We start from the raw sequence: 25,767 nt of genomic DNA, 5'->3' as shown, positions 1-25,767 counted from the left end.
ACAATTTCAGAATTCCCGATAGAATCTCTCGATTCTTTTAAAATATGGGAAAACTAATAACCCACATCATTTCCTAGTAATAATTCACTGCGGTAATAGATTCGAACCAGGAAGCTCTTAAACTTTGTCAAGTGGCAGTTAGTCGGAAAAGATCGAACCTTCCGTCACCACCAACGCTGCCGTCGGCACAAACGACACTCGCATACTCCTGGGAGTGATCGTTATCGCCTTCGGTTGAACGCACCCTAGCAATTTGTTCCCGTTTAGTGATTTTTATGAGCCACGCATTGTCGTGGTTTGCGTAAGAGAAAATGTTCGAAGATATAGGAAGGAAGGAGGAGTAACAGTTTCCCACATACCGAGAGAAGGTGGATTTACGACTGGAAGATTGTCGAGACACCGTGAATAGTTGATAAATCACTGTTAGTACAAGCAAATCGTAAATTGTCTAGTCTTTATTGTGACAGATAGTGATTAGAGGTAGATTAGCATTATTGGTGAAGGTATTTTTTCTCACGCGCCATAGAAAGTTAGAACAGAAGTTGCACCAAACTAGTTTTGTTTGTACAAAACAGCGGAACAATCCCACTCGTATATCAACTTGTCAAAGCGTAATTTTATTATCTAGATGCTAACCAGCGCAACAAATTATATTTCCGATAGAATCAATAACTGTGAAAATTTATGAGTTGACACCACCGTTGATTATTAGGGTTTGGACAGGGCTCTCGGCTGTGTGTCTTATTAGCATATCACAGCGTCCCAGCGACCTACGTCTGACCAAGTAAAGCTGGACCAGAACTGGTAGAGGAGGAATCGCCAAAAATCCGAGGAGATATTACGATAAGATCAACGTTACCCGCTGGTCTAAACGGTCCGGGCAATCGGGGTACAACGTACATAGCGCCTGATGTTTTGTATTTAATATTCGCAATAGCTTTCTCCAGAATATTTGAACAGAAATCTTCTACGCTTTTTGTTTTGTGAAGAGTGTTAATATAACTCATTCAACAACGTATTACCCACGTTCCGCTTGACTCTCGGGGAAGCCAAAAATGGTGAAAACAAAAGGCGACAAAGATAATAAAATATAAATTAAAAAATAATATAAAATTAATTATGTTTGTAAATTATGCTGCCTTTTCCCCTACTGCTGCAGGACAGTGGATCGCGTTGGAATGAGAAACATTTCGTTTCCTGCTGGAGCAAAACTGTACATGCTGCGGACACACACTCACATGTGGTGTAATTTTAGTACTTTCATCGTCAGCCGTCAAATTCTCGGAAAATCATTAGGCCAATATTTCAGCTGACCGGGACCACTTTTCAACTAGATTTATTAGCCGATTCGGGTACGCGGATCAGGTCAAAATCTGTGCACGGTCCCATGTTTGCTCTAGCCAGACAGTGTGGCACATGTGTGTGCAAATGTGGCCACTTGATTTGTTGACTGACCGAGCAACAGTAACATGTTAGTTTTATGCATCACCGAAAAGTTCACTAGTGAGAGATTCCGGTGCCGGACGCTTGGAAGGATTCGAGAAAAAAATTACGTGTTGAGAATTGCACTGAATGTTCGGCTCGGGTGCAGCACGACTTGATGCCTGCTAATGTGGAGTTGAATATGGGAAATATGCCCTGGTCATCCGTTTTGTGATGTTTTGTTCCAAACAACATTTTTACGAGCTTAGGCGATCCATCCTTCGAAGCCACCGCAGCAGATGCAACTGAAATGCTGCAATAGCTGAAATTGGAATCAGAGGATACTGGAACGATATTCAGCCAAACCAGGACAAACTGGGGAACTGGCAGATCACGGAACAACCATACACAATTTGTACTCTACCGGTGTAAGAATACCTCCGCGAGGACAAGTTGTAAATTATGGCAAAGTTTTGTCAATACAACTGATTATGGTGGTAATTTTTTATGTGATACATAAACGCGAAACCCCGTTGAACATGAGCATGAGGTTTACGAGTTTTATTTATTTTTCTTGCTGGTTGTTCATTCAACTTGTGAGTTTGGTAGTGGGACAGGCGAAGAGCAGATTTTTTTTTTCACTGTGCGCTTTGGAAATATTTTTGTTAACATACTCAGCATGCGCAGGACCTGTAATGTGGATAACACAGAAATAGTGTGACTATGTGCTTACTGAGGTTGAAAAATTTTTTTTCGGATATTTTTTTCGTTTGCTTTATATTTTCGCATTTGTTTTATTGTTTTCATCACCATAAGTTAGCACACGAATTTGTCTGGTGTTTCGAAGTAGCATGCTGCGATTTGTTTTTCTTTTATGATTTATTTTTCTAAATAGCCTATTTTTAATTTAAACCTCAAGTAATAAGCTAAATAATTGTTCTTACACTGTGCATAATTAACAGCCCATCATCAAAATATTGACCAATCTGACTTATAGGTTGAAATTCTCAAAAACAAGCATAATGAAATTTACATTTTCATGTCAACCAGACGGAAATTGAAGACTGTTTCAATTGACGGTAAGACTGATGCGAAATATGTCTTTTCTTTTCTTTCCTTCAGCGTGTATTTTGAAGATGGCACCTCATCACGTCATTTGGTGGTAATTTTCCAACGTGTTAACAGTTTAAATCGGAATCAATATATCTTATATTAAAACAGTCGGCAACAAAATACCCTAGAGCATAAACTGGAAAAAATGAACGATTGAAGTTTTTTACCCGTTTCTGTAAATTTTGGTGCCGCTAGCACGCTCAGAAGTGCGTCGAATGGCCGCAGAGTAATTGCTCGCCAGATTCGCCGCTTCTACGTTTGCTTACGGGAGAACATCATCTATGTCTTTGAGACTTGACGCTTCGCTAGGAGCACCAAAATTTTCAGGCTAAACAAAGCTGGGACATTCCATACGAAGTGACCACGAAAAAGCACGAACTTTGGCACGGCCATCACAGATTTTGCTCAAATTTGGGAGAATTATTCATCTACTGTCACTTTGGAAAAATCCCAATTTTGGTGTCGATTGGAATACCCCCCGCTCTGTGGGACCCCTCTGTTTATTGCAAAGTCACGCATTTTTTGTTCAAAATCTCTTTTTTCTTTTTCTTACAATTCATAGACGTAAGATGTCTGAAAATACTGATAGATGATTTTTGAAGAAAATAAACCAAGGAATGCAGAAAATATATAAGATTTGAACGGAAGTGTATTTTTGTATTTGTAAACTAAATTTACATTTTTTGGCAAATGCAGCCATTTTTATTTCAAATTTGATAATTTCATCGAGTTCCTTGGAAAATTTCACATAAGAAACAACTATAATTCCGAGGTAATATGAGCCAATCTCGAGATATAACATTTTTACGAAAAAAGTTGTAAACTTCGTAATTATTTATTTTTAGAATTTATAGACGTAAGACACGCGGAAAACAGTGATAGGAGAATATTGAAGAAAATGAACCAAGGAATACAGAAAAAATATTATTTTTGACCGGAAGTGTTGCCAGATAGATTATTTTTGTATTTTAAAACTAAATTTGCATTTTTCGGCAAATGCAGCCAATTTTATTTTACATTTGATGGTTTAATCGTATTTCTTGGGAAATTTTACGTAAGAAACACTTATCATCCCGTGGTAATATGAGCCAATCTCGAGATCTAGCATTTTTACGAAAATAGTTCTGAATTTCGTAATTAATTTTTCCAAATAGACAGTAGATGAATAATTCCCACAACTTTGCACAAAATCTGTGATGGTCGTGTCCACACTTCGTATGGAATGACCCAGCTATATTTTATCATTTTTTTCCAGTTTACCACCACTCTAAGCCAAAGCATCATTATTTTTCTGGAATAACTAGGTATTTGCTTAGACAAAGTGAATGCCTTTTTTTTATCTCGGCACCTTCCAGTTCGCCGGTAATTATTTACTGGCATTTAAGTTGGGCATGCTTGTCATTCTCCTCAGTATGTGAAAGGAGAGGAGAAAAAATTCACCGCACACTTCGTTTCCAGTATGTGCCGCGTGTAGCAAATGCTTTCATCACACTGTTTCTTTCTCCACTCCAAAGTGTCTCAACCAGCTTACAGAGAGACAAACACACTTCCAGCTCACCCCACATCTGATAGAAACAAGAGGGGTGAATCACTCTACAGAGAAAACGCAGAAGTACATAACAGTGTACACTGGCGAGTAGTCCGGAAGGTGAAAAAAAGGTGAAAAAAGGTGGTGAAAAATGTAGTCCTCGTGACTGCGAAAACGAATTCCACCAGAGTAAAATCGACCGGCACGAGCGGCACGAGCAACGCAGTCTATTTTTTTTTTCTCCTAATCTCTTTTCCTCTTCTGCCATGCTCAAGAAACCAACTGTGAAACGCACCGCAGATAGCTCTGCAGTGTAATTATTGTGCGTGATGTCCACACGTGTGAGAAAGTACACCATAGTTCATTGTCTCGCAAGAGAGAGATTTCAGATTTCACCGCAGTTCGTTCAGGTAGCTCAACAGTTGAAAATCGTTTGTCGCTCTATTCTAGCATGAGCGTTGATTTGCTCTTTAGTGTGACGGCAGTTGTTTCCGCAGTGCAAGATGTTCTCCTGCACTCTAGACGTTTCCTGAGGAGAAAAGACAAGCATGAAGGTGGGAAGCCATTTTTTCGTGGAGTCATATATTTAAGAACGGAAAAGGGTACGAAAATTTCCCCTTTTTTCAAATGCTCATAAGTCGGTTAGTTTTTAGCGTTTTTTTTTTCATTCTTGTAGTAATCGATTGGAAAATTATCTGCGCATCCGCTCAAATGCTGAAGATTGAAAGCTTCTGCATTTGGTAGTCTACTATTGAAAATGGAATGCCTTTTGAAACGCAGATTTTAACCAATCAGAGCTGAGCTTAACCCTCTAGTGCCCAAGTTGATTTTCAGACAGACTTCGGTAAAATCACTATGAATCTTTATAAACATTTTTTATGTATTTATTGAAGGTTTTTAGAGGTTTGACTGAAACCCGTCTAGAGGCGGTACTGTGCAGTAGAGGGTTAATGCTTGCTTCTATTAACAAGGTCGCCAGAATAATATACCTAGTTAACCGGGACAGCACACTTCAGGCTATATCAGAGCCTGCTGATGATTACACAAATCATTTCACTATCCGATGGTGCGACGGTCGGTCATTAAGCACTAGCGGCTAGCAGCAGCTATAGCGGTAGGCATGAGCAAATGTCGCTTTTCCAAGAGTGGCTTTGGTCTGCTCACTCACCGTTGCGAACCGACTCATGGTTCACAATGATTTACGTGCGATGTTGACATATTGTGTTGTTTCGGTTCATTTTCGTAAGTCGTTCGTTCGTTTACTTTTCTCTATGAATTAGTTCATATAAATGGCTCAGGAGTCGTTTCCAAGGCTAGTAGCGAGTCACTTTTTAGTAATTTTGTCACTATATGGAGCCTAGTCACTAAAAGTCACTATCCTCACCGAAATGTCACCGAAGTCCTCATTTTACGAAAAAATGAATTTTACAAAAGTTAACATACATTAAAAGAGTGGTTCTCATTTACCGAATCTTTGGACAGTTCAGATCACTGGGACTTTTCGTCAGACTTGTCTTTTCCCTTCAGAGAAACACTGTTGTGTAGAATTATTTTTTACTGCGAAAACACTGCTCTCACATTGGTGTCCAAAGTGACGCACTTGCTTGAAGAGAGCAGCGAATCGTGTATCTGAGAAGCATGCAAAAAAACACTGTGGTGGAAACATCTGTTCCGACAGATAATAAACTGTTGTGATCTTCCTCACACGAAAGAACAATACGCTCAATAACTACACAACGAACCTCACTGCAGTGCATTTCCTGTGTGCTTCTACAGCAAATATAAAATGAGAGGAATATCTAGGTAGGAAAGTATATTGCGTTGTTTGTTTTGCATCATGAACTGAAAAAAATTAATCCAGCCAGCCGTTACGCATGTTTGCTCTTCGAATGCTATTGAATTTATCTCAGCAGTGCACACCGCTGTGTATTCTTAATAGAAAGATTCGCTCAGCTGTGGTGTAAGCAGAGAGTGTGTATGTTTTTCTGCGAGCAGAAGAAACATAGCACGAAACAGAAAAAAGTATAGTGCAAAAAATTGCTACACGCAGCGTCTATGCTCGAGAAGAAGTAAACGGTGAATATACAGTCTGATCTTCTTACGTATTAAGGAGAATACCAAGCCTGCTTTTTGTTGATATGGAAGGAATCATTGAATCTTGGGAGTTCCATGCCACGCAATGTTTCCGAATTCGAGTTGCAAAAGAATGCACCTGAAGCTTTATTCTACAGGCTGCCCGCGCCTCTAATCAGTCTTGTCTCAAATCGACTGTACGCACCTATTTCCCCTGGTTGAAGGGGAGTAAAAACAAATTTGAGGTTATATTTCGTATCGTCGTGTTTGGGCCACAATTCGCTGGATACTGCAAAAGTAAGCATTCAGAATCTATTAAAAAACCACATCTATGCATAACGGCTGATTTTTTTTACTGCTGTCCAAAAAAGGTGGACGAACTTAGACGAAAACTGAATTATTTTTCAAAAAGTTACATTCATTATGAACGAAAAAATGGTGAAGATTTGAGAAAGGTCCGTTACCGGCCTTCCGATGAAGTTTCCTTATGATGCCGCAACAAGAGCGTTGTACGACCTTTACGTCGACCTTCGAATGAATTTCTTGTTCTACCAATCAACTGTTTGCAGTTCGTTGATCTCCAGTTATTTGTGCATCGAAGGAACTCAAAACAAATACAAATGGAGTCGAGTGGTTTTTTGTAACGTTTTTGTTTTTATTGACGTAATGTGATGATATTTTATCTGGCCAAAACACTTGCTTTTCATTCGGGTGGTGTTTGCAAGAAATGGGATCAAAATTTTGTTCAAACATTTGTTCTGTTATACATCTTGATTAATAACCAAAACCACTATGCTTGGACCAATATCTAGACAAGAACTCTCCACTACTTCTGGTCTTCCACTACCTTCCTGGCGGATTATTGATGAGGTTTGCAAGAAATTATGCTCATAGCGAGATGTACAATGCGCTTGCAAAATGCTTTTTGTTTCGATGCTATTTTGAACAGAACTGGGTATGCATAAACAAAATCCTCGTCGCCGGTGAAGCTTGAAACACCGGGACTGAACATATAACACTGACACTGGGTATGGCAGCCTTGCCAGATCCGCCGTAGTTCTACGGATTTATTTCTCTTCTACGGATATATGGATCCACAGATGAAAACTACGGCTGTTTGACAAAATAGTTACGGGAATCTACTTTTATTTTCAATTTTGATATATTGAATAATCCATAATAAATTTGCTAGTGACAATAAAATTGTGTACTTCCGTCGTTTTATAGTTGGCGCGAACTTTCACTTTTTGTTCGAAATTTTACCAAAAAGAAAATAATTTTACCAAAAATCCGTAGAAACTACGGGTTTACACGAAATAAAACTGGCATCTCTGGGTTCTGGTGCTTCTATCCAATGTTGCCACATTTTCATCTGTACTAGAAGGGTAAAAATCTTTTTCATCTGTACTTTTTCCTCCGAAAATCTGTACCTGAAAAATGTGTGTGGCATAGAAGGTTCACCCTTTTTAGACTTGAAAAACTGACGCCATTTTGAACAGAAGTTGCAAGTTTTTCATTTAGTTGATGATGTTTACACATAGGTATTACTTCTTTCCGAGTTTCCCGAGAAAGGCAACAGCAACGTTTGCATGAAGATACGAGTTGGCCCCTCATATCGAACTTTACAAAAATGTTTCGTTATGTTTTCCAAAGGATGTAGGGTAATCACTCAATTATTCATCTCAACAGCTAGGTGCACCTATATTCATCTTATTTCTCTCATTTGTCTGATTTACCGTCAAATTTCTACAAATTTTTAAAAGTAAATCTATTTGCTTCTCGATTTTGTCAAGGGTTTGAGAGTTTTACGTTGAAAATATTGTAAAATTTGACGATAAATTGACCAAAAAGGCGTGATGAGATGAATTTAGGTACTGAGATGAATATAGGAGCGGTTCCCCTATCTATAATTTCAAGTACACCGAGAAAAAAAAAACAGTTTATTTAATGAACCCTTAAAAACCTGTACCCACCAGGCCCTTTTTGTCAAAAATCTGTAATCTGTACCATACAGAATCTGTACCAGAAAATAAAAACGAAAAAATCTGTACCATTTCAGATTAATCTGTACCTGTGGCAACACTGTTGCAATCATCGCACTTAGTGCCGTCTGTCTAACACTAACATTCAGTAGTAATTGCAAAGCACGACGGGTCGTGTTCCAAATAGGTATACCGCTCAATGCAGAGCATAGTTGTCAGAAAGCCTTTCTCTCGGTCTCTGTGCGTTATTTTGTTGAGAGTGTGTTTTCTCAAAGCCATCACATATTCAGATTTATCTTTAGTTAAACAGATTTCTACGACATTTTTATGCAGATATCTGCATATACCGATTTTTTGTAAATAATACAGGTTCATAGAGTTTTTTTGGTTTAAGTAAGGATAAGGATAAGTAAAAACAGAAATGAACTCACATGCTGTTAAGCGTGTTCGAGGTTTTAAGCTTCGTCGATAGGGTAGGGAACATATTCTAAGCAGCTTTAGGAACCGCCTGTGTATTGAGCAGTGCTGATAAAAGTCATTTTCCCCAGCAAAATTCTTCGAAAATTACAGCCAATCATTTTCAATTTTCACTTCCAATGATCGCAGCACTCTTTCAGATACACTAGATTTTCGTCGTAGTAACGTGCTGTTATACTCAGTTGAAATAGATCGCGCGCATCGTTCACGGTTACGGAATAAAATTCGACAACAAATCCAACCAAATGATCTTCACTCCAAAGCGAAAAAGAAAAACAAACAGTCCACTCAACCAAAATGAACCCCACCGAAACACTTTTTCACTGACACTGACCGATGCCTTGACAATCTTCGTTAACTGATAAACTGATTTTGTTGTCTTGCTTCCATCGCATGAAATATAATGAGATGTTTTGACAGTTCACTTCCATGCAAAAAGCGGGAAAGGAGAACTCTGAAAGGATTGTAAAAAAATAACGTTTATGGATGCTTTTTTTCACTTTCACTCAAGAGTGTCAACAAATATCAACCCTGGACGAAATACTCGAAATGTGTTGGGTGAAATTACCGTATTTGAAAGAATTGTTTCGATATATTTATACTACACTTATTTGATACTGCGTTTATTTGATCTTCCGAATCGAGTAAAATTAATCCACGTTATTGTAAAAATATCCCGTTTAAAAAAAAACGCACAAAAACAACCCGCGTAAAAAGCGACCCCAGTGTATATCAATCTGTTCTCTATCTTTTTCTCTGTCAGAACTTGTTTTCAGATTGTAAAACTAAGTTAGCAAACTTTACCAATAATCAATTAAAGTTACCAATCGAAGGACACTATTCCAATCACCCCAAACCTATTTTAAGCAGTTTGCCATCTGTTTTGCAGGCGTTTTTTCAGCACCCAAAATGGCTCCTGAATGGCTGCAATATAGATCGATTTGTTTCGATTGTGTTTGTTCAAAGTTTCCTTTTTGATTAACGGTATTTCTAATATTCGTAAGACAGCTAGACAATCAAGGTTGAGCAAGATCGCGCCAAATGACCTATGGTCGAATATCGACCATTTTTGATTTGAATGAAACTTTGCACACGTATTTGGCTTAGCAAACTGAGCATTTTTCATAGGTGGAGAGATTTTTTACACCCATGAGTTACATTCTAAAAGGGCGTATGTCTTTTGGCATAGGTTTTATTTGAAGCATTGTAGCCCAGAAACCGTTGGCTGTATAGAAAAAACTGTCTGAGAAGGAGTTGTAGGGAATTAAAAATGCACCATAACAAAAATATACACTGTACAAAAAAAATTTTTTTTGACCAAAACAAATTAAAAATAAACATTAAATTTCAATTTAAAAAAAAAGAGTTGATTTTTTTTCATTTTTTTTAAGAAACTTGACGTTAATACACAACTTTTCAAGAATAGTCCAGGATGGAGAAATGAAAAATATTTTTTTTTGGTAGATTAATTTTTTTTATAAAAATTCTAATTTAAACATTTTTCAAAATATTTGTATCCTGATGATTTTAAACGATGCAGAAAATCATTTTGAATCAAAAAGCTTTGGATAGTAAACATTCTAAAGGCATCGGTCTTGAGTTGTTTTGAATTTAAGCTCGAAAAATTATTATTATTTCGTAAAATACACGTTTTTTTTTATTTGTCCATGGTTCTCCAGCAAAAACCATGCGTTCATTGGAATGCTTGATCAAAAATATACAATTCATTCTTTGACAACAAAACGCTTGGATAAATAACTCAAGCGCTAAACCTTAGCTTACCTACACGTGCCCCCTTGCCGAATGTTTTATAAAAAAATATGTTTGTCGTGCAACACTACCTACTCGTTTACTAATAATAACTGTTTGTAAAGTACGCAACCAATAACTACTGGGTTACCTATAATATCTGTTTTCGTATATAAATACGATTGCACTACTCCAGATGTGTTAGTAACAGTTTGCATTTTGTGAAGATGAATAAAGTGAAAATACAAAGTGGAATACACCAAGCCCAAATGCTGAAAACCCTTTCCTGATCATCGGTGCTCATCAAGCTTACGCAAATTAAACGAAAACGTTATTGCAAAATTAAAAATATTGAACAGTCAAGCTCATTTTAATACATCTTTATCAATTTGTGATTCCTGTAGTTATTGGAATGATAGTCAAGCCACCATTCATCCCTTCGTTGTTTACTATTCAGAATCTGGAACACTTAAGAATATCAGCTTCATCATAATATCAGAAGTACTCCATCATGATACTGTTGCGGTTCAGGTGTTCATTGCCGAATTAATGAGTTTTTTGAAAACAACAATACAGTTGAAAAAAGCGATATTAATGTCTGATGGAGCTGCCTCACAATATCAAAATAGAAAAAACTTTGCGAGTCTTTGCAAGTTCAAAACGAAATATAACGTCGATGCAGAGTGGCATTTTTTTGCGACTTCTCATGTTAAAGGCCCATGCGATGCAATTGGTGGCATATTAAAACGAATGGCAAGAAATGCAAGTTTAGCTAAAGAACATGAACATCCTATTACAAGCGCAATAGAATTGTATGATTGGTCTAATCAGAAAAGTAATAAAAATTCATCAAAAATGTCATTTACATGGGTATCATATGAAGAATATGAACAAGGAGTAACCGAATGGAGCAATATTTTCAAAAAATCTATAATAATAGCTGCCACACAAAAGTATTACTCTTTTGTTCCGATTTCGGAAAAAGAGATACAAACGAAGCTGTTTTCAGAAGATGACGAATCATTTACTTATGATGTATATAAAATATAAGGTGAAACTAGCTCTGTAAAGTATCTATGTCATAAAAAAATATGTTCCTAAGATAATAAAACTCGAAAAAAATATTTGATTCTTATATATATATTTATATCACTTAGAACATTTAACTTTTTTCTTGAGAACCGTTCGCCCAATCGTTTTGTTGTCAAAGAATAAATTGTATATTTTTAATCAAGCATTCCAATGAACGTATGGTTTTTGCTGGAGAACCATGGACAAATTAAGAAAAACGTGAATATTCCGAAATATTGATAATTTTTCGAGCCTCAATTCAAAATAATTCGAAAATCGATGCCTTTAGAATGTTTACTACCAAGAGCTTTTTGATTCAAAATGACTATCTGCATCGTTTAAAATCATTAGAATATAAATATTTTGAAAATTGTTCAAATTAGAATTTTATAAAAAAATTAATCTACCATAAAAAAATATTTTTCATTTCTCCATCCTGGACCTTTTTTCAAAAGTTGCGTATTAACGTTTCTTTAAAAAAAAAATTAAAAAAACATTCAACTCTTTTTTTTTTAAATTGAAATTTAATGTTTATTTTTAATTTTTTTTGTCAAAAAAAATTTTTTTCGTACAGTGTATATTTTTGTTATGGTGCATTTTTAACTCCCTACAACTCATTCTCAGACAGTTTTTCTAAACAGCCAACGGTTTCTGGGCTACAATGATTCGAAACGGTTTCTGGGCTACAATGATTCGAATAAAACCTATGCCGAAAGGTATACGCCCTTTTAGAATGTAACTCATGGGTGTAAAAAATCTCTCCACCTGTGAAAAATGCTCAGTTTGCTAAGCCAAATACGTGTGCAAAGTTTCATTCAAATCAAAAATGGTCGATTAAATTTTCGCGTAGTTCCAGGCGATTTGAAATGATTTTGCTCGGTTTTCGTTTCCATCATTGAAATTGTCGATATTGATCAAAATTCAGGAGTTTGAGGCCTATTTTCTTCTACTGATTAAAATAGGCGTTACTGCTTAAGCCGTTCCCTATCCTATATATTTACAAGGGGCGGTGGGAAAAAGTGCAAAACTATATAGTGTTTCTTTCAAATATTACTTAAAGTACTTTAAAACAATAATATCAACATAGTCGGATTCAGTTATATGTACAAGGTTTTATCCAACAAATTAACTCCATCCTCGAGATGAGGCTGAAAGCTAGAACACAGCTTTCAAACGTAATCCTCCGGCACCGATCGCCATGTGCGTTTTGAAAGCTTTCATCTCACTTAAGAGTAAAAGACATTTTAGGCACGAGACGAATGAAGTGTGCTGTGTGTGACCATCCGAACTGCTCTTACTCGTTTCTTTGGAAATTGATGTGCAGTCTCCCAACAGCGTGTTTTTGGTCGCCAAAAATAACTAGTAGCACCCGATCACTGACTCTCATATAAAAAATCTCGCGTTTTGGCGCTAGAATTCAAGTGAATATTGTATTACTTGACATGCACTCTGACTGTTTAAACTGCGTGCAAACACGTACTGTTTCTTTCATTTTTGTGTAGTCAGTGATGCTGTATTTTTAACTGCAAAACAGAATTTGGAAGCAATTCAACGCAAAATTTTGAAAATATAGCATCAAGCCGTCGCACGAAAACTGCGGCGAATGAAATTGAGAATCTGGTACATTAAATAAAACTCCTAACGAGTTCTTACGGTTCACTTCAAATGACAATACGTTAGATCGATCTCGGAAACTGTTTTTTTCAGGACCACCAAATGAAGGATTAAAATGTTGTTAAGTAGTTCTACGTCAACCTTGCGGTCGTGGCTTTGCACACAGCCGTTCTGTTATTTTTATCAATATTTCAATCGAAATAAATGATTATTTGCTTTGTTATCAACTATAGCGCACTCAAAACAACTGTTTACATCAAAAGTCATAGCTTTTATGATAAGAGAATTTTTTTTTCACAACATTTATTTGACACGGCACAATACAAGAGAAAGTAATGTTAATTTTGGCTGCACAATTTGGTTAGCAAAAGATAAAAAGATATATAAGATATATTGTTATTCCCATGCATGATTTTAGTTTTTAGATCTTTTCCCAATATCGACAGGTTTAATTTTTACTGGTCATAGCACAAAGATACATTTCGTAAAATGAATTAAATGTTGGATACCCTGATTGATACGCAATCGTTTTAAAACCATTTCTTTTCCTATTACAGGGTAAAAGATCACGCACTGAAGGACCAGAGCTAACAGATAGGAGTCGGTAAGTGTCACTGGATACCTTTCAAGCTCAATTGAGATCCAAAACGTAAAATCATTTTTCCCATACCCGTCCACTTATTCAAAAGCCCAAATCAGATGACTAACGTGCTAAAATCGCACCTTCTGACTACCGAGTCCGATACGGCGTGAACCCTCCTCGCTATCGTGTGGCAGTTTGACCAACGACACGTATCGATAACCGGCTGCCGTTTAGCGTTTGATTATCACTTTAATGATCGGACAGGCGTTTATCTAAATATTCCAAGTAGTTTTTAAATTTGTTGAATCGATAAAACAAACTAACAGACGGCCAGCATCGACAAACATCGATCGGATGACTGCTGGGTCCGAAGAAAGTTTGGCTGTGGCTGGAACGATCCAATCGTCACCCCGGCTAATCTGCATATTGATTACAGTTTTCTCATCGCGACTCATCCCTGCCTCCGAGCCAGGCAGCGCGTAGTTTCTCTTGTTTGTTTTATTCTCAGTATTTATTCATCTGATTTTTCATGTCCTCCTAATTTCGACCCGCTACAGGGGGAGAGTGTCGAGCTATAAATTTACATTTTATTCAAAGAACATTTTTTCCAAACGACACACGGGACGGCATGTTTTAGGCCCCATATTGCGCGCGAGAACAAATGAACCCACTTTTTCTAGCATGGGTTTGGATTTTTTTACTAGCCAACGGACAACGCTTCGAGCGCTGAGTGATGACCATGATGAGTTCATAAATAACCTGACCCATCGAGAGGCAACTGAAATCTTTAGTGAGCTAGTGATAAGTTGTTGCGAGTCACGGATTTGGTTGGTCTTCATGGTGAGAAAATTAAAGTTAGATTATATGGCAGACATGATTCTGTATTACAAACTTTTTATTCCTTTAAATATGTTTGTTGGTAAATAGAACAACTAACTCGAGATTGATAGAAATTGCTTTTTAATTATTGATAATATCGGTTCGTGAAAACTCTACAATGCGCTAAATCGACATTCAGCTTTCTTGTCTTATGCTGGGAGTATCTGAGGGGTGGTCCCATGCTCGAGGTAGTAACTGATCATGAAAATTTACTACCATGCCGGTTATGGTGCGTATTGGAACTCATGTGTTTGTAACGTGTCACTGTGGAGTCCCAGGGCCATAAATTAGCGAAATTCTTGGACATCTTGCGGTCCGTCGTGCAGCCATGGGCGTGCGCCGATTTGAAATAAAGAAGGGATACGATCAAAGTAACACAAATTTACATAAAATCTTCAAACGAAAAAGGTTTAGTGTGAGTCCTAAGATTTTTATAACACAACAAATATATGAGCTGCGTCCTCATCGCGCTCCATCCTTAATACAACTGTGGGTATAGCAGTCTCGGAGTTCGCTGGTGGGTTCAATAGATTGACAAATTTCAGCACGTTATATTGTAGAAGCTGAAACAACGGTTTTATGATTGGCTATTAATTTGCTCGGTAGGAACGACGGCAGTTAGTCTCGAGCTTTACGGTCTGCCAGGCATCAAACAAGCATCAGATCCAAATGATTTCGATAGCGTTGGTTGACGTTCACCTACCTCGTCTTGTGTTTTGAGGTGTTGAATGCATCCAACAAACAAACCAATAATGTGTGATGGGGTAGCATTCCAAGCGATCTGCGCATATGTGATTATTTTTATGAAGTTAATTCAATTTAAATTTATATTCCTGAATTAGTATAATCTTGTTCCATCGAACAGGAATGAAAAACTAGGTAATGTTTTCCTAGAATTATAATTGTTTCAAAATTTAGAATTACTTCGAAGTATGATATAAATCATTGCAGATCAAAAACGTGCTTTTAAAAATGAATCTGGATAATATATGAAATAATTCAATCGTTGGAGTATTTTTGAAATCTGATGATTAATATAAAAATATACACAAAGTACAAAATATAGGTAACTGTTGGTGGTTGGTGTTTTTCTAAATTCATAAATCTTTCGAAGATATTTCAAAATTAAGCATGGAAAGTTTGATTTTTGTATCAAAATACGCCTTTTTTTGTAAGTTATTCGTGGTTCTCCAGCAACACGCTTAAATTCGTAGAAATGTATGATCAATATAACACAATTCATTTCGTGATAGCAAAAAATTGTTCGCTATTAGATTATTCAAGGTTTTTAATGAAAATGTGACCGACGGGGCAATTAGTAACTAGAATATACCATTACATTGAATTGAAGTACAGCTGCTAAACAAACGTTAGGTAATTCGCCAGTTGCCAGCATCGACTCAAAACGGATGCATTAATTGTGAAAGCAGTTTACAGAACAGCTATCAAGTGATCCTCGCGCAGCCTCGGATTTTTCGAACCCGAGTATCTACCATTAGCACGTCCCCTTCTGCAATCCAACAATCTCATAACTGTTGGCAAATTATGCGTCTATCTGTTTTCAAATCTGAGTGCCCTCATCATCATCATCATCATCATCACCGTTTTCTACCGTCGTTATTTGACATACGTACTTCGGAAAGAATTTCCACACAAAATAATGCACGGTAACTGCACACAGCATGGTGATTCCACAAAGTGATTACAATGAGAGTAGGAGCACTGCATGAAATAAATAGAATCTCAAATTACACCACCGCTCAGCACAATAGCTGCCTGCTGGGTTTGGTTCGTAACGGTGTCAGCAGATTCTCTACCGGAGCCATATTGTCGTCTCTACACGTGAAGAATATTATGAAGGTTGGCAGCCTAAACTGTTGCCAGATTTGAGGGCCGATATATGCTAGTTATATGTCAGCACCTGCTATGAGATGTGGAGGTTTTTTTTAAATTTGTGAATGTATGCATACTGAGAAGTTTCCATAAAATTACTATTCGGTGAAAATTTAAAAATTAGTAGGGTGAACTGCGGGAATCATAAATCTCTATTAGTTTCGCTATTATATACCACCAACTATTCTCTGGGGATGACTCAGCGGAAGCCATTACTACGATTTAATGCTTATGTAATTCTAGCATTATTAGCACGCCAGCAACCGAAAACAATGACATAAAAAAGTGACTATCCCGTAAAATTCATTCCTGCTGACGGCCGCCTATAAAAATCACCATAAATTAACGATTTTCAAGAGCATAAACAAATGCATTCTTAGAAGAAAAAAAAAATATCCTTAGTAGAGCGAAGCGGATAGACAACTAACTTCCGAGTGCCGTTCGCCTCTATTGGAGAAGTGTTTTTCCACTTCATTCATCCTGCCGCACGATCGCTGGTTATAAAATTTGATACTTTTTTACGCAGACTTGTTCGCTTCGGGAGAAAAAATCAGATCCTACACAGAAGCACTGCATTTGCCTGCGTTTTTTTGTCGCTATCCAAGGCACACAAAGAGCTATTGCATAACCGAGAGCAAGAACTACTCTTCACTGCTCGGCTCTGATGCGCTCGGTCCGGCTGGGACGGCGTCGCGACGTTAGCAACTGGCCAGGCGGAATGATCGCTAATTATTATGTGTTCATTGCGTTATGATGATGCCTTCTTTCCATAAGCATCAAATCATAATGATGCAGTCTAGAACGAAAAAAAGACAGCGAGAACCTCTAGCACATTCATCAGTGCGCGGAATATATGTCACATCACAAAACGGCTGTCAGACAGCTAAATTTACACGGCGGCATAGACGCAAAGATCTTTATGGTAGCAATAATAATAATAATAATGATATTCAACAAGCTGACTGTTTTTTTCGGGGGCCCAGTCGTGCGACGAGGTTTAGGTTCTCGACTGTAATCGAAAAGATCAAAGGAATTAACTAGTAGCTCGTACTTGAGATACGCATACGGGCATCGGAATCGGTGGGAAGTATTTCATGAGTACCACAAATTCTAATTATACATAAAATTAGTAACGGTTGTTGTTTATATGGCGAAATTCGGATGTTTAGTAAGTATGAGACTAATTTGTGCAGTAGGAGCGAAACATGGGACTTTGAATGGTGTTGAATTATTTTTAGTGTGACATTACAAATAACGATAGAAAAATTTCACTGAAAATATTTTTGATATGTTATCAATGTCTAACCAACGATAAAACAAATGTTGATTTCTAAAATACCTTTTAGAATTTTTTTAAACTGGTGCACATTTTTTAGTTGCTCCTCCGTGATTGATCTAAGCTAGTGAAGTTGCACAATGAACCACGTAGGGTAAGGGCACCGGTTTTCGTCATAGTATGTTATGTATGAGAGATATTTGTCCTTCTTCCTTCGAAAAATATGTAATTGAATAATTTCAACGGGGAAATCGGATGAAATCGCCTATATTCTGCACTAACAATGAGTTTAAATAATCAAATTATGTTGTATTGTTTACATATTTTCCAATCAAAAAACTTCTCTGGGCTCCTGTTTTGGCCATAGCATTTCTAAATTGGCCACTGGGTCTCCTATTGTGGCCAATTCGCGAGAAAGTTGAAGTCACACGAGTTTATTTTATATTTTGACTTTACCATATAGATATAATTAACAGCAGAAAATTCTCGTTTCTGAACTAACCAAAGGGCCAGTATATATAATAATCAAACTAAATAATGATATTATATTCACACATAGCTAGCAGGGCAAAGTACTCCAAGTTAGAATTTGTTTAAACTTAATAGGATGTTTAAAAACACTGACATCACATCATTGACCTATATTAATTTTTCGTCTGTCATTGATCTACATTGAAAAGCTTCCGCTCTTTCCTTTTTCACATAGAAATTCTCTCGTATTATTTGCTAACATCAACTTCGGTAACTCGAGTGCCATTTATTATAGTCAAGTTAAGGTTGAGAATCCGAAGCGTTAGTTTTGGTAAATACAAATGAAGTTACAGATTTGTAAATAATCTGAACAAACGGAGACATTCTAATCCCAAAACAGTTTTGTAGTTTCACATTTCTCATGCGATTGAAATATCAGCCCGAAAAACTCCATACATTTCATGTTTTGCATAAACATCAATACGTTACCATGGTTTTGTTTGCATATGGCCAATATCAGGATTATGAATCATGGAATTGCATTAATATGTGGCCAAGAATTGATTAATGAACGTTTATGGAAGCTGTAGGTAATTTTGATATTGCAGCGAAAAATCACACCAAAATGTCTACTTTTTTATCCATGTGGTGTAGTAAGTTGTGCCTGATGCTGGTAACAAGATTTGTTATAGAAATGGGCAAATTTAAACAAAGTTATGCTCTATGAAAAATAGCTTTCAAACTACCTAAACGTTAGGCTGTATAGTGAACTGGAGAAAGCATAGTTTCTTTATTAAAACAAAAATACGCATATTTATTTGCTTAAGTTTTTAATAGTTTTGTTGAATAGTATCAGCTGGTTCAATAGGAGACTTCGAATTAGGAGTAATCTAAGATACTTTTTCACAATTATCAATTTTACTCTATCATGGCCAAAACTGGTGCTATGGCCAAAACCGGTGCTTCTACCCTATATGACTACTTGGGATTAGTTCGCCATCTTCAAAACAACGCACACTGGGAAAAAATAAACCCAAATTACCACCAATTAGAAGCCGCTGGGCTGGCAACCTGAAATATTGCATTTCTTAAGTAAAATTGGTCAATAAATCGATTGGTGATGGTTTCATTTTGTTCAGGGCACGGAAAATATTTTTGCATATTTTTGGAGTTATAGACCTTTTCCCGTGCCCTGCACAGGATAAAACTATCACCAATCGATTTATTGACCAATTTTACATAAGAAATGCTATATTTTAGGTTGCCAGCCGAGTGGCTTCTAATTGATGGGAATTTGGGTTCATTTTTTCACAGTGTGCAATGCATCAAAACTTAACCTTCAAATAAGAAATTACTCTGCATTTCAGGGCCCTTTTAATTGATCATAATGAATAAATAAAGTTTTTAAACATTTATTCTTGAGATCAGAGGCACTGGTAGGCTACAGAAATGTGAATTGAATCGTATTTATAACCTGTTTTGGGGAAGGTCTTCAAAAACGATCAAGAGTGGATAAAAGCGTGTAAGAAAGATGGCGCAAGTGTTGCACGAGATTTGATGGGTAGCGTTAGATCCAAGGTGTGGGTGTTCAACCTAGGAGAGTAGGTTGAATAAACAAACTTTGCAAAAACATAGCTAATACTGGGTGCGGCCTTCGTTAGCGAAAAGTGCATCCTCAAGTATACGAACCATGATTTTCCCGGGCAGTCCGCATTTTCAGGAGTGGTGTCCGGATTAAATTGCTTTCCGGATTTTTCGAACTGGACTCTTTGGACAATATAAGAGACTGCTTCTGCTCAAACCAGTTGTTTTACTATCGGATGGTACGACGGTCGGTCGTAATGTAGTAAAAACGATAGCGGCAGACTTTCCGAGTTTCCGTTCGGCTCAAACAAACCAATTCTTTAGCGAATGATGACACGGATAGTTCCTCCGGTGAAGCTTTGCCTTGTTTTGGCATCAACATAAGTATTCTGGATCCTGGCAATTAAAATCTCTGCCTGTCGTCTATTTTTCAATTTGAAAACAGTTTCCCACCGTGTTGTCAGAGTGCCTTACTTCCACTGTCGGGGTATCACAGTGCACAGTGGTCCAATAAGGCAAAAAGTGGAACTTAATTCAATAGCGCCTCTCACCTTCATCCTAGCTTCATCCTGTCTTCGGAACAATTGTTTGTACAATCGCAAATTGGGTCCTAAAGCTATACTAGTTTTTATATATCATTTGAAAAAGACGCGTTTTCTGAGCAAAACGTGATTTAAAAAAATGTTTATCATTTTCTTTCGATTTTTAAATGAAGAATAGAAAAACTGCTCGAAAGGTCTTAGATGACGTTTCGCCCGTGTACGGTATATAAGAGAACTGTCATTTAAGGCATTTCGAGCAGTTTTTTATACTTCATTTAAAAATCGAAGGAAAACGATAAACATTTTTCAAAAATCACGTTATGCTCAGAAAATTGCACTCTTCCAGCTGATATATAAAGCTCAGAAAACCGTTTAAAACTTTAGGACCCCATTGTAAAAAAAATTGAAAAGTTTACTATACTAAAATAACCTAAATTAATCCACCTAGCGGTCAGACCCAGCCTTTCTCATTCAAACTTTTATTTATAAAAATAGATTTACATGAACGCTTCGATCCAATAAATGTATATTCACTCTTTAGGTTCAAAAATATTGATGTTGTAATCTATACATATGAAATTGCAGTCCGGTCTGTCTGTCTGTCTGATCCATATAGCCTCGAAAATTACCGAACCGATCGACGTGAAAATGTGTATGTAAGAGTGATAGTTTGAGACCCTTCCTTCTTCTGGAAGGGAGTGGTGCCATACAAACGAAACACAAATTTCTGCACATCTCGAGAACTAATCAACTAAATGGAACCAAATTTGGCAGGTAAATGTTTTTAGTGGTAAAAAATATGTTTATAATGTTTTGACACCCCTCCTTTTTTAGAAGGGAGGGGTGCCATACAAATGAAACACAAATTTCTGCACATCTCGAGAACTAACCGAGTAAATGGAACCAAATTTAGCATGACAATGTTTTTAGGGGTAACAAATATGTCCGTAATGGTTTGACACCCCTCCCTTTTCTATAAGGGAGGGGTTCCATACAAATGAAACACAAATTTCGCACAGCTCAAGAACCAATTAAGAAAATACAACCAAATTTGAGTGTTTTTAGGGGTAACAAATATGTCCATAATGGTTCGACCCCCCTTCCTCTTCTGGAAACACATGTTTCTGCACAAATTTCTGCACATCTCGTGAACTAATCAACTAAATGGAACCTTTTTGAATTGCTAAATGGCAAATTATATGAAACAGTCGAAAATGACCGAATAATACTCAATATGGATATTTCCGTAATTGAGATGATGCATAGAAACCAAACATTGACCCTGGACACCACTTTGAATTTAAAGACGACTACTTTTAGTTTTTGGATAACAACCTAAATACCTATATACCTCCCAATATGGGTATTTCCGTTGTCAGATTGATGCCAGAAAATCTGCTGAAAATGACCGAATACCACCCAACATGAATATATTCAGAATTAAGGCGATGTACAGAAGGCAAAAGACGAGGATGTTGTCATTTCGATTAAACCAATCATTTCAAACGATTTGTTATTTGACTTCGACTTTAAACACATCACAAGGAATCAATGAATTTGGAACGTTGAAATAGTAAGCTACCACATTTAAATTATATTGAGGCCACATATATCGATCCAAGCAGGTATAGTTTTAAATAGTCTGCGAATTTCTTTTCTTTCCATAACTTTTGAGCCACATATCAAATAGTTGTGAAGTTTGTTATTTGTAAGTTTGAGAGATAACTCGTTCGTATGACACTAGTTATGTTCAAATAAGTCATGTAATCTTTGAGATAATAGACTTTCGTTGTTTTATTAACAATTTAATACATAACGGTTGCTTAAGTTCGATTATAATCCAATGAAATGGGAACATATAGGGCAGCAAAACTTTGAAACCACGTTTTCAATCATAATTCATCAGTTAACCCTTAACTAGCCCGCTCATATGATAATAATATTGATCAAATCAGTTGTGCAGTTTCTGAGATAATGAAGTTTCGTGATTTTCATATTTCGATACATTACAGACGGAGTTACAGTCCGATTACAGTAAAATTCAATAGGGTGTTATGAGGCAGCTAGACTCATTAATTTACACTAATTTTGTGGAAATAAGGTCAGCCATCTCTGAGAAAAGTGAGTGAGTCCAAGTAGTTTTCGGAATGTGTTCCTTTTCATAGCTGGATTTCACATTTTTGAACATAAGAGGCAAAGTAATAGTCCGATTGCAAAACAAATCAATAGGGTCTTATGGGGCAACTAGACCTTCCATTTGACACTGATTTTATGAAAATCGGTCCAGCCATCTCTGAGAAACATGAGTGAGATTAAACAGTCTTTAGATCACGTTTCTTTTCATAACTTTTAAACCACTAGTTCAATCTCTATAAAATTCAAAAGTTAAGGGTATTTCAGGGAGCCCGTTCATTTGAAATCAATTTTGTTCAAATCGGGTGTGTAGTTTTTGAGATAATGATGTTTCATGATTTTTACATTTTGATATATAGCCACGAAACTAAAAATCCGATTGCAATAAAATTCTATAGGGTCTTATGGGACAACAAGACCTTTCATTTGCAATTAATTTCATGAAAATCGGTCCAGCCATCTCTGAGAAAAGTGAGTGAGAGTAAAAATCTGCACATACAGACATACACACATACACACACACACACACACACACACACACACATACACACACACATACAGAAAATGCTCAGCTCGTCGAGCTGAGTCGAGTGATATATGCCATTCGGCCCTTTGGAGCACTTTTATACATTCGGTTTTGCAAGTGATTGCTATACCTTTCTAGGAGAAAGGCAAAAAACTAACTTTTATAGATAGAGGAATGGTTTATTCAGAAAAGTTGTTGAAAATTCAAAAATATGAAACTTTGTTGAACAAATGAAATCCAACGTATAGAATCCAACGTACAAACAACGTACAGAATAAAGATTAGGTGGATTGGGACGGATGAAACTTAATACTCAGTAACTCTGTACACAATGAAGATAGGAATTTTGTTTGTACAGTAAAGTTTCATGATTTTGCACGTTCTAAAACTTTGCTGAAAGCCATTTCTCTATCTCTTATCACAAAAAAGTTAGTATTATTGATATATGAAAACCTATTGTGACATACAGTGATAGGCATAAATAAAAGCCCACCTTGAGTATTTGGAAACATTTTTCGATTTTTAAACTTTTTTCTAAATATCTGCAGCCGTCATTCCATACGATTGTTTGTTATTTATCACTTTTTCAGGAAACTAACAAGTTTTGTCATTTTTGTTGGATTTGGTTTACTCCATTACATGATTTCTTGAATGTGTGCAAAAATGCGTTGACAAAAATAAAAGCCCACCCCCAAAAAGTTATATTGAAATCATTGGAAACCTTTGAGTAACTCGTCGTTTTCACATGTTATGACAGCTAGGGCTGTGCGATACTATTTATCATCACTCAGTGGTTTACTTGACGCGATATAAACAAAGTGTTGTTCACATTGGCACATAATAGTCGATTTTTGTTGTTTACACAAAGAGTTTTCATGAAAATTCAAATGGGTGGGAAAAAAATCAGCATGCGAGTCTGAAATCTGATCGTGAACAAATCATTTGAAGCAGATTTCGCAGCGGAAGATTGCAGAGAAGTTCGGAATAAGCCGGGGTGCAGTCCGTGAAATTGTGCAAAAGCTTAATACTTACGGTTCGCTTGCTGACAGATCCGGAAGAGGCCGTCGTCGGAAGACCGATAGCTGGACGGATCAACGAATCATTCGGGAAGTGAAAAAATCTACAAAAATATCGGTCAAAGTGATTCAGAAAAACTTCTCGTTGGCGGTTTCGGCTAGAACCGTACACCGCCGCAGACTAGCTGAGCATGGACTCAAGAGCAGATTCACAACAAAAACGAATAGCGTTCCTGCAATTTTTCATCATCCTTTCACCACACTTTCACGCCGCTTCTTTTTGAAAAGCTCAAATTTCGATTCATCAGTTCAAAGTACTTTATTCCAAAAGTCTTTGGGTTTGTTTATATGTTTCCGGGCAAATTTCAATCGTTTTAGTTTGTTTTTCTTGCTGATGAATGGACGTTTTTTTTTGAAGCTGCTCTTGAGTCCATACTCAGTCCATAGTCTGCGCCGTAAGGTTCTAGTCGAAACCGCCAACGAAAGGTTTTCCTGAATATTTTTGGAAATTTCTTCACTTCCCGGATGATTCATTGATCCGTCCGGCTATCGGTTTTTCAACGACGGCCTCCTCCGGATCTGTCAGCAAGTGAACCGTAAATATTATGCTTCTGCACAATTTCACGGACTGCTCCCCGGCTTATTCCGAACTTCTCTGCAATCTTCCGCTGCGAAATCTGCTTCAAATGATCGTGATCAACTAGATTTCAGATTTGCATGCTGATTTTTTTCCCACCCATTTCAATTTTGATGAAAACTCTTTGTGTAAACAACAAAAATCGACTTTTATGTGCCAATGTGAACAACACTTTGTTTATATCGCGTGAAGTAAACCACTGAGTAATGATAAATAGTATCGCACAGCCCTAGCTGTCATAACATGTGAAAACGACGAGTTACTCAAAGGTTTCCAATGTTTTCAATATAACTTTTTGGGGGTGGGCTTTTATTTTTGTCAACGCATTTTTGCACACATTCAAGAAGTCATGTCATGGAGTAAACAAAATCCAACAAAAATGACAAAACTTGTTAATTATCTGAAAAATTAATAATTAACAAACAATCGTATGGAATGACGGCTACAGATTTTTATAAAGAAATCGGAAAAATTTCTCCCGTTATTTCTCCGTTCTTCTTTTAAAAAGAGTGCCTGCAGATCTTAATGACGTAACATGACATCATACAACAATTAAATCACTGCGCAAATACGAAAAATCATCCAACACTTCAAGTGTATTTATTATTTTCTCCATGACTGTATATTCTTTGACAAAAAATGTGTTTTATGTGCCCTAACAATTCCTCCGAACAACACTTTCGTGTAAAATGCAACTCACAAAAGTTAAGTCCAAAAAACTAAGTTTGATGTAAGTTCCATATGTTATACTTTATAACTTTGTTCATGTTCATGTTCAACATAGTTGCATATTTTTGAATTTTCAACAACTTTTCTGAATAAACCATTCTTCTGTCTGTTAACACAAAAATGTTAGTTTATTTTTTATTTTTAGTATAGTAAACTTTTTAATTTCTTTGACAATTTGCGATTATGCGGGTTATTTATACAAGCAATGGTTCTGTAGATACTATTAAGCTAGGATGAAGGTGAAAGGCGCTATGGAATTAAGTTCCACTTTTTGCCTTAACACTGTGCGATGGTGCGATCAGCATCATTTGAATGAACAACAAACTGTCCTTTTCAGGGCAAAACAAATTAATGATTGAAGATTTATATCGTCTCAAGTAGTTTTACATTGTAATTAAAAGTGAAATATTCTTCAATCTGCATGCGCTCTGACTTTAAAACTTATTTGCTCCGCATGGCGCTTCTTCCA

The 25,767-nt window shown here is 36.7% G+C and overlaps 1 protein-coding gene across 2 annotated transcripts in view; it reads left to right on the top strand.

The window, feature by feature from the left end:
• Positions 1 to 25,767, top strand: part of LOC129731914 (developmental protein eyes absent) — an 86,194-nt gene that overhangs the window by 34,526 nt on the left and 25,901 nt on the right. For both annotated transcript variants that reach the window (XM_055692292.1, XM_055692291.1), the window contains one exon: positions 13,587 to 13,633. In XM_055692292.1, the coding sequence (XP_055548267.1) occupies positions 13,587 to 13,633 (47 nt within the window). The remainder of the gene's footprint in view (positions 1 to 13,586; positions 13,634 to 25,767) is intronic.

This window comes from Wyeomyia smithii, chromosome 3, assembly GCF_029784165.1.
Source record: "Wyeomyia smithii strain HCP4-BCI-WySm-NY-G18 chromosome 3, ASM2978416v1, whole genome shotgun sequence".
Classification (NCBI taxonomy): Eukaryota; Metazoa; Arthropoda; class Insecta; order Diptera; family Culicidae; genus Wyeomyia; species Wyeomyia smithii.
The sequence above is the reverse complement of the archived record's forward strand: the minus strand, read 5'-3'. Positions and strand labels throughout refer to the sequence as shown.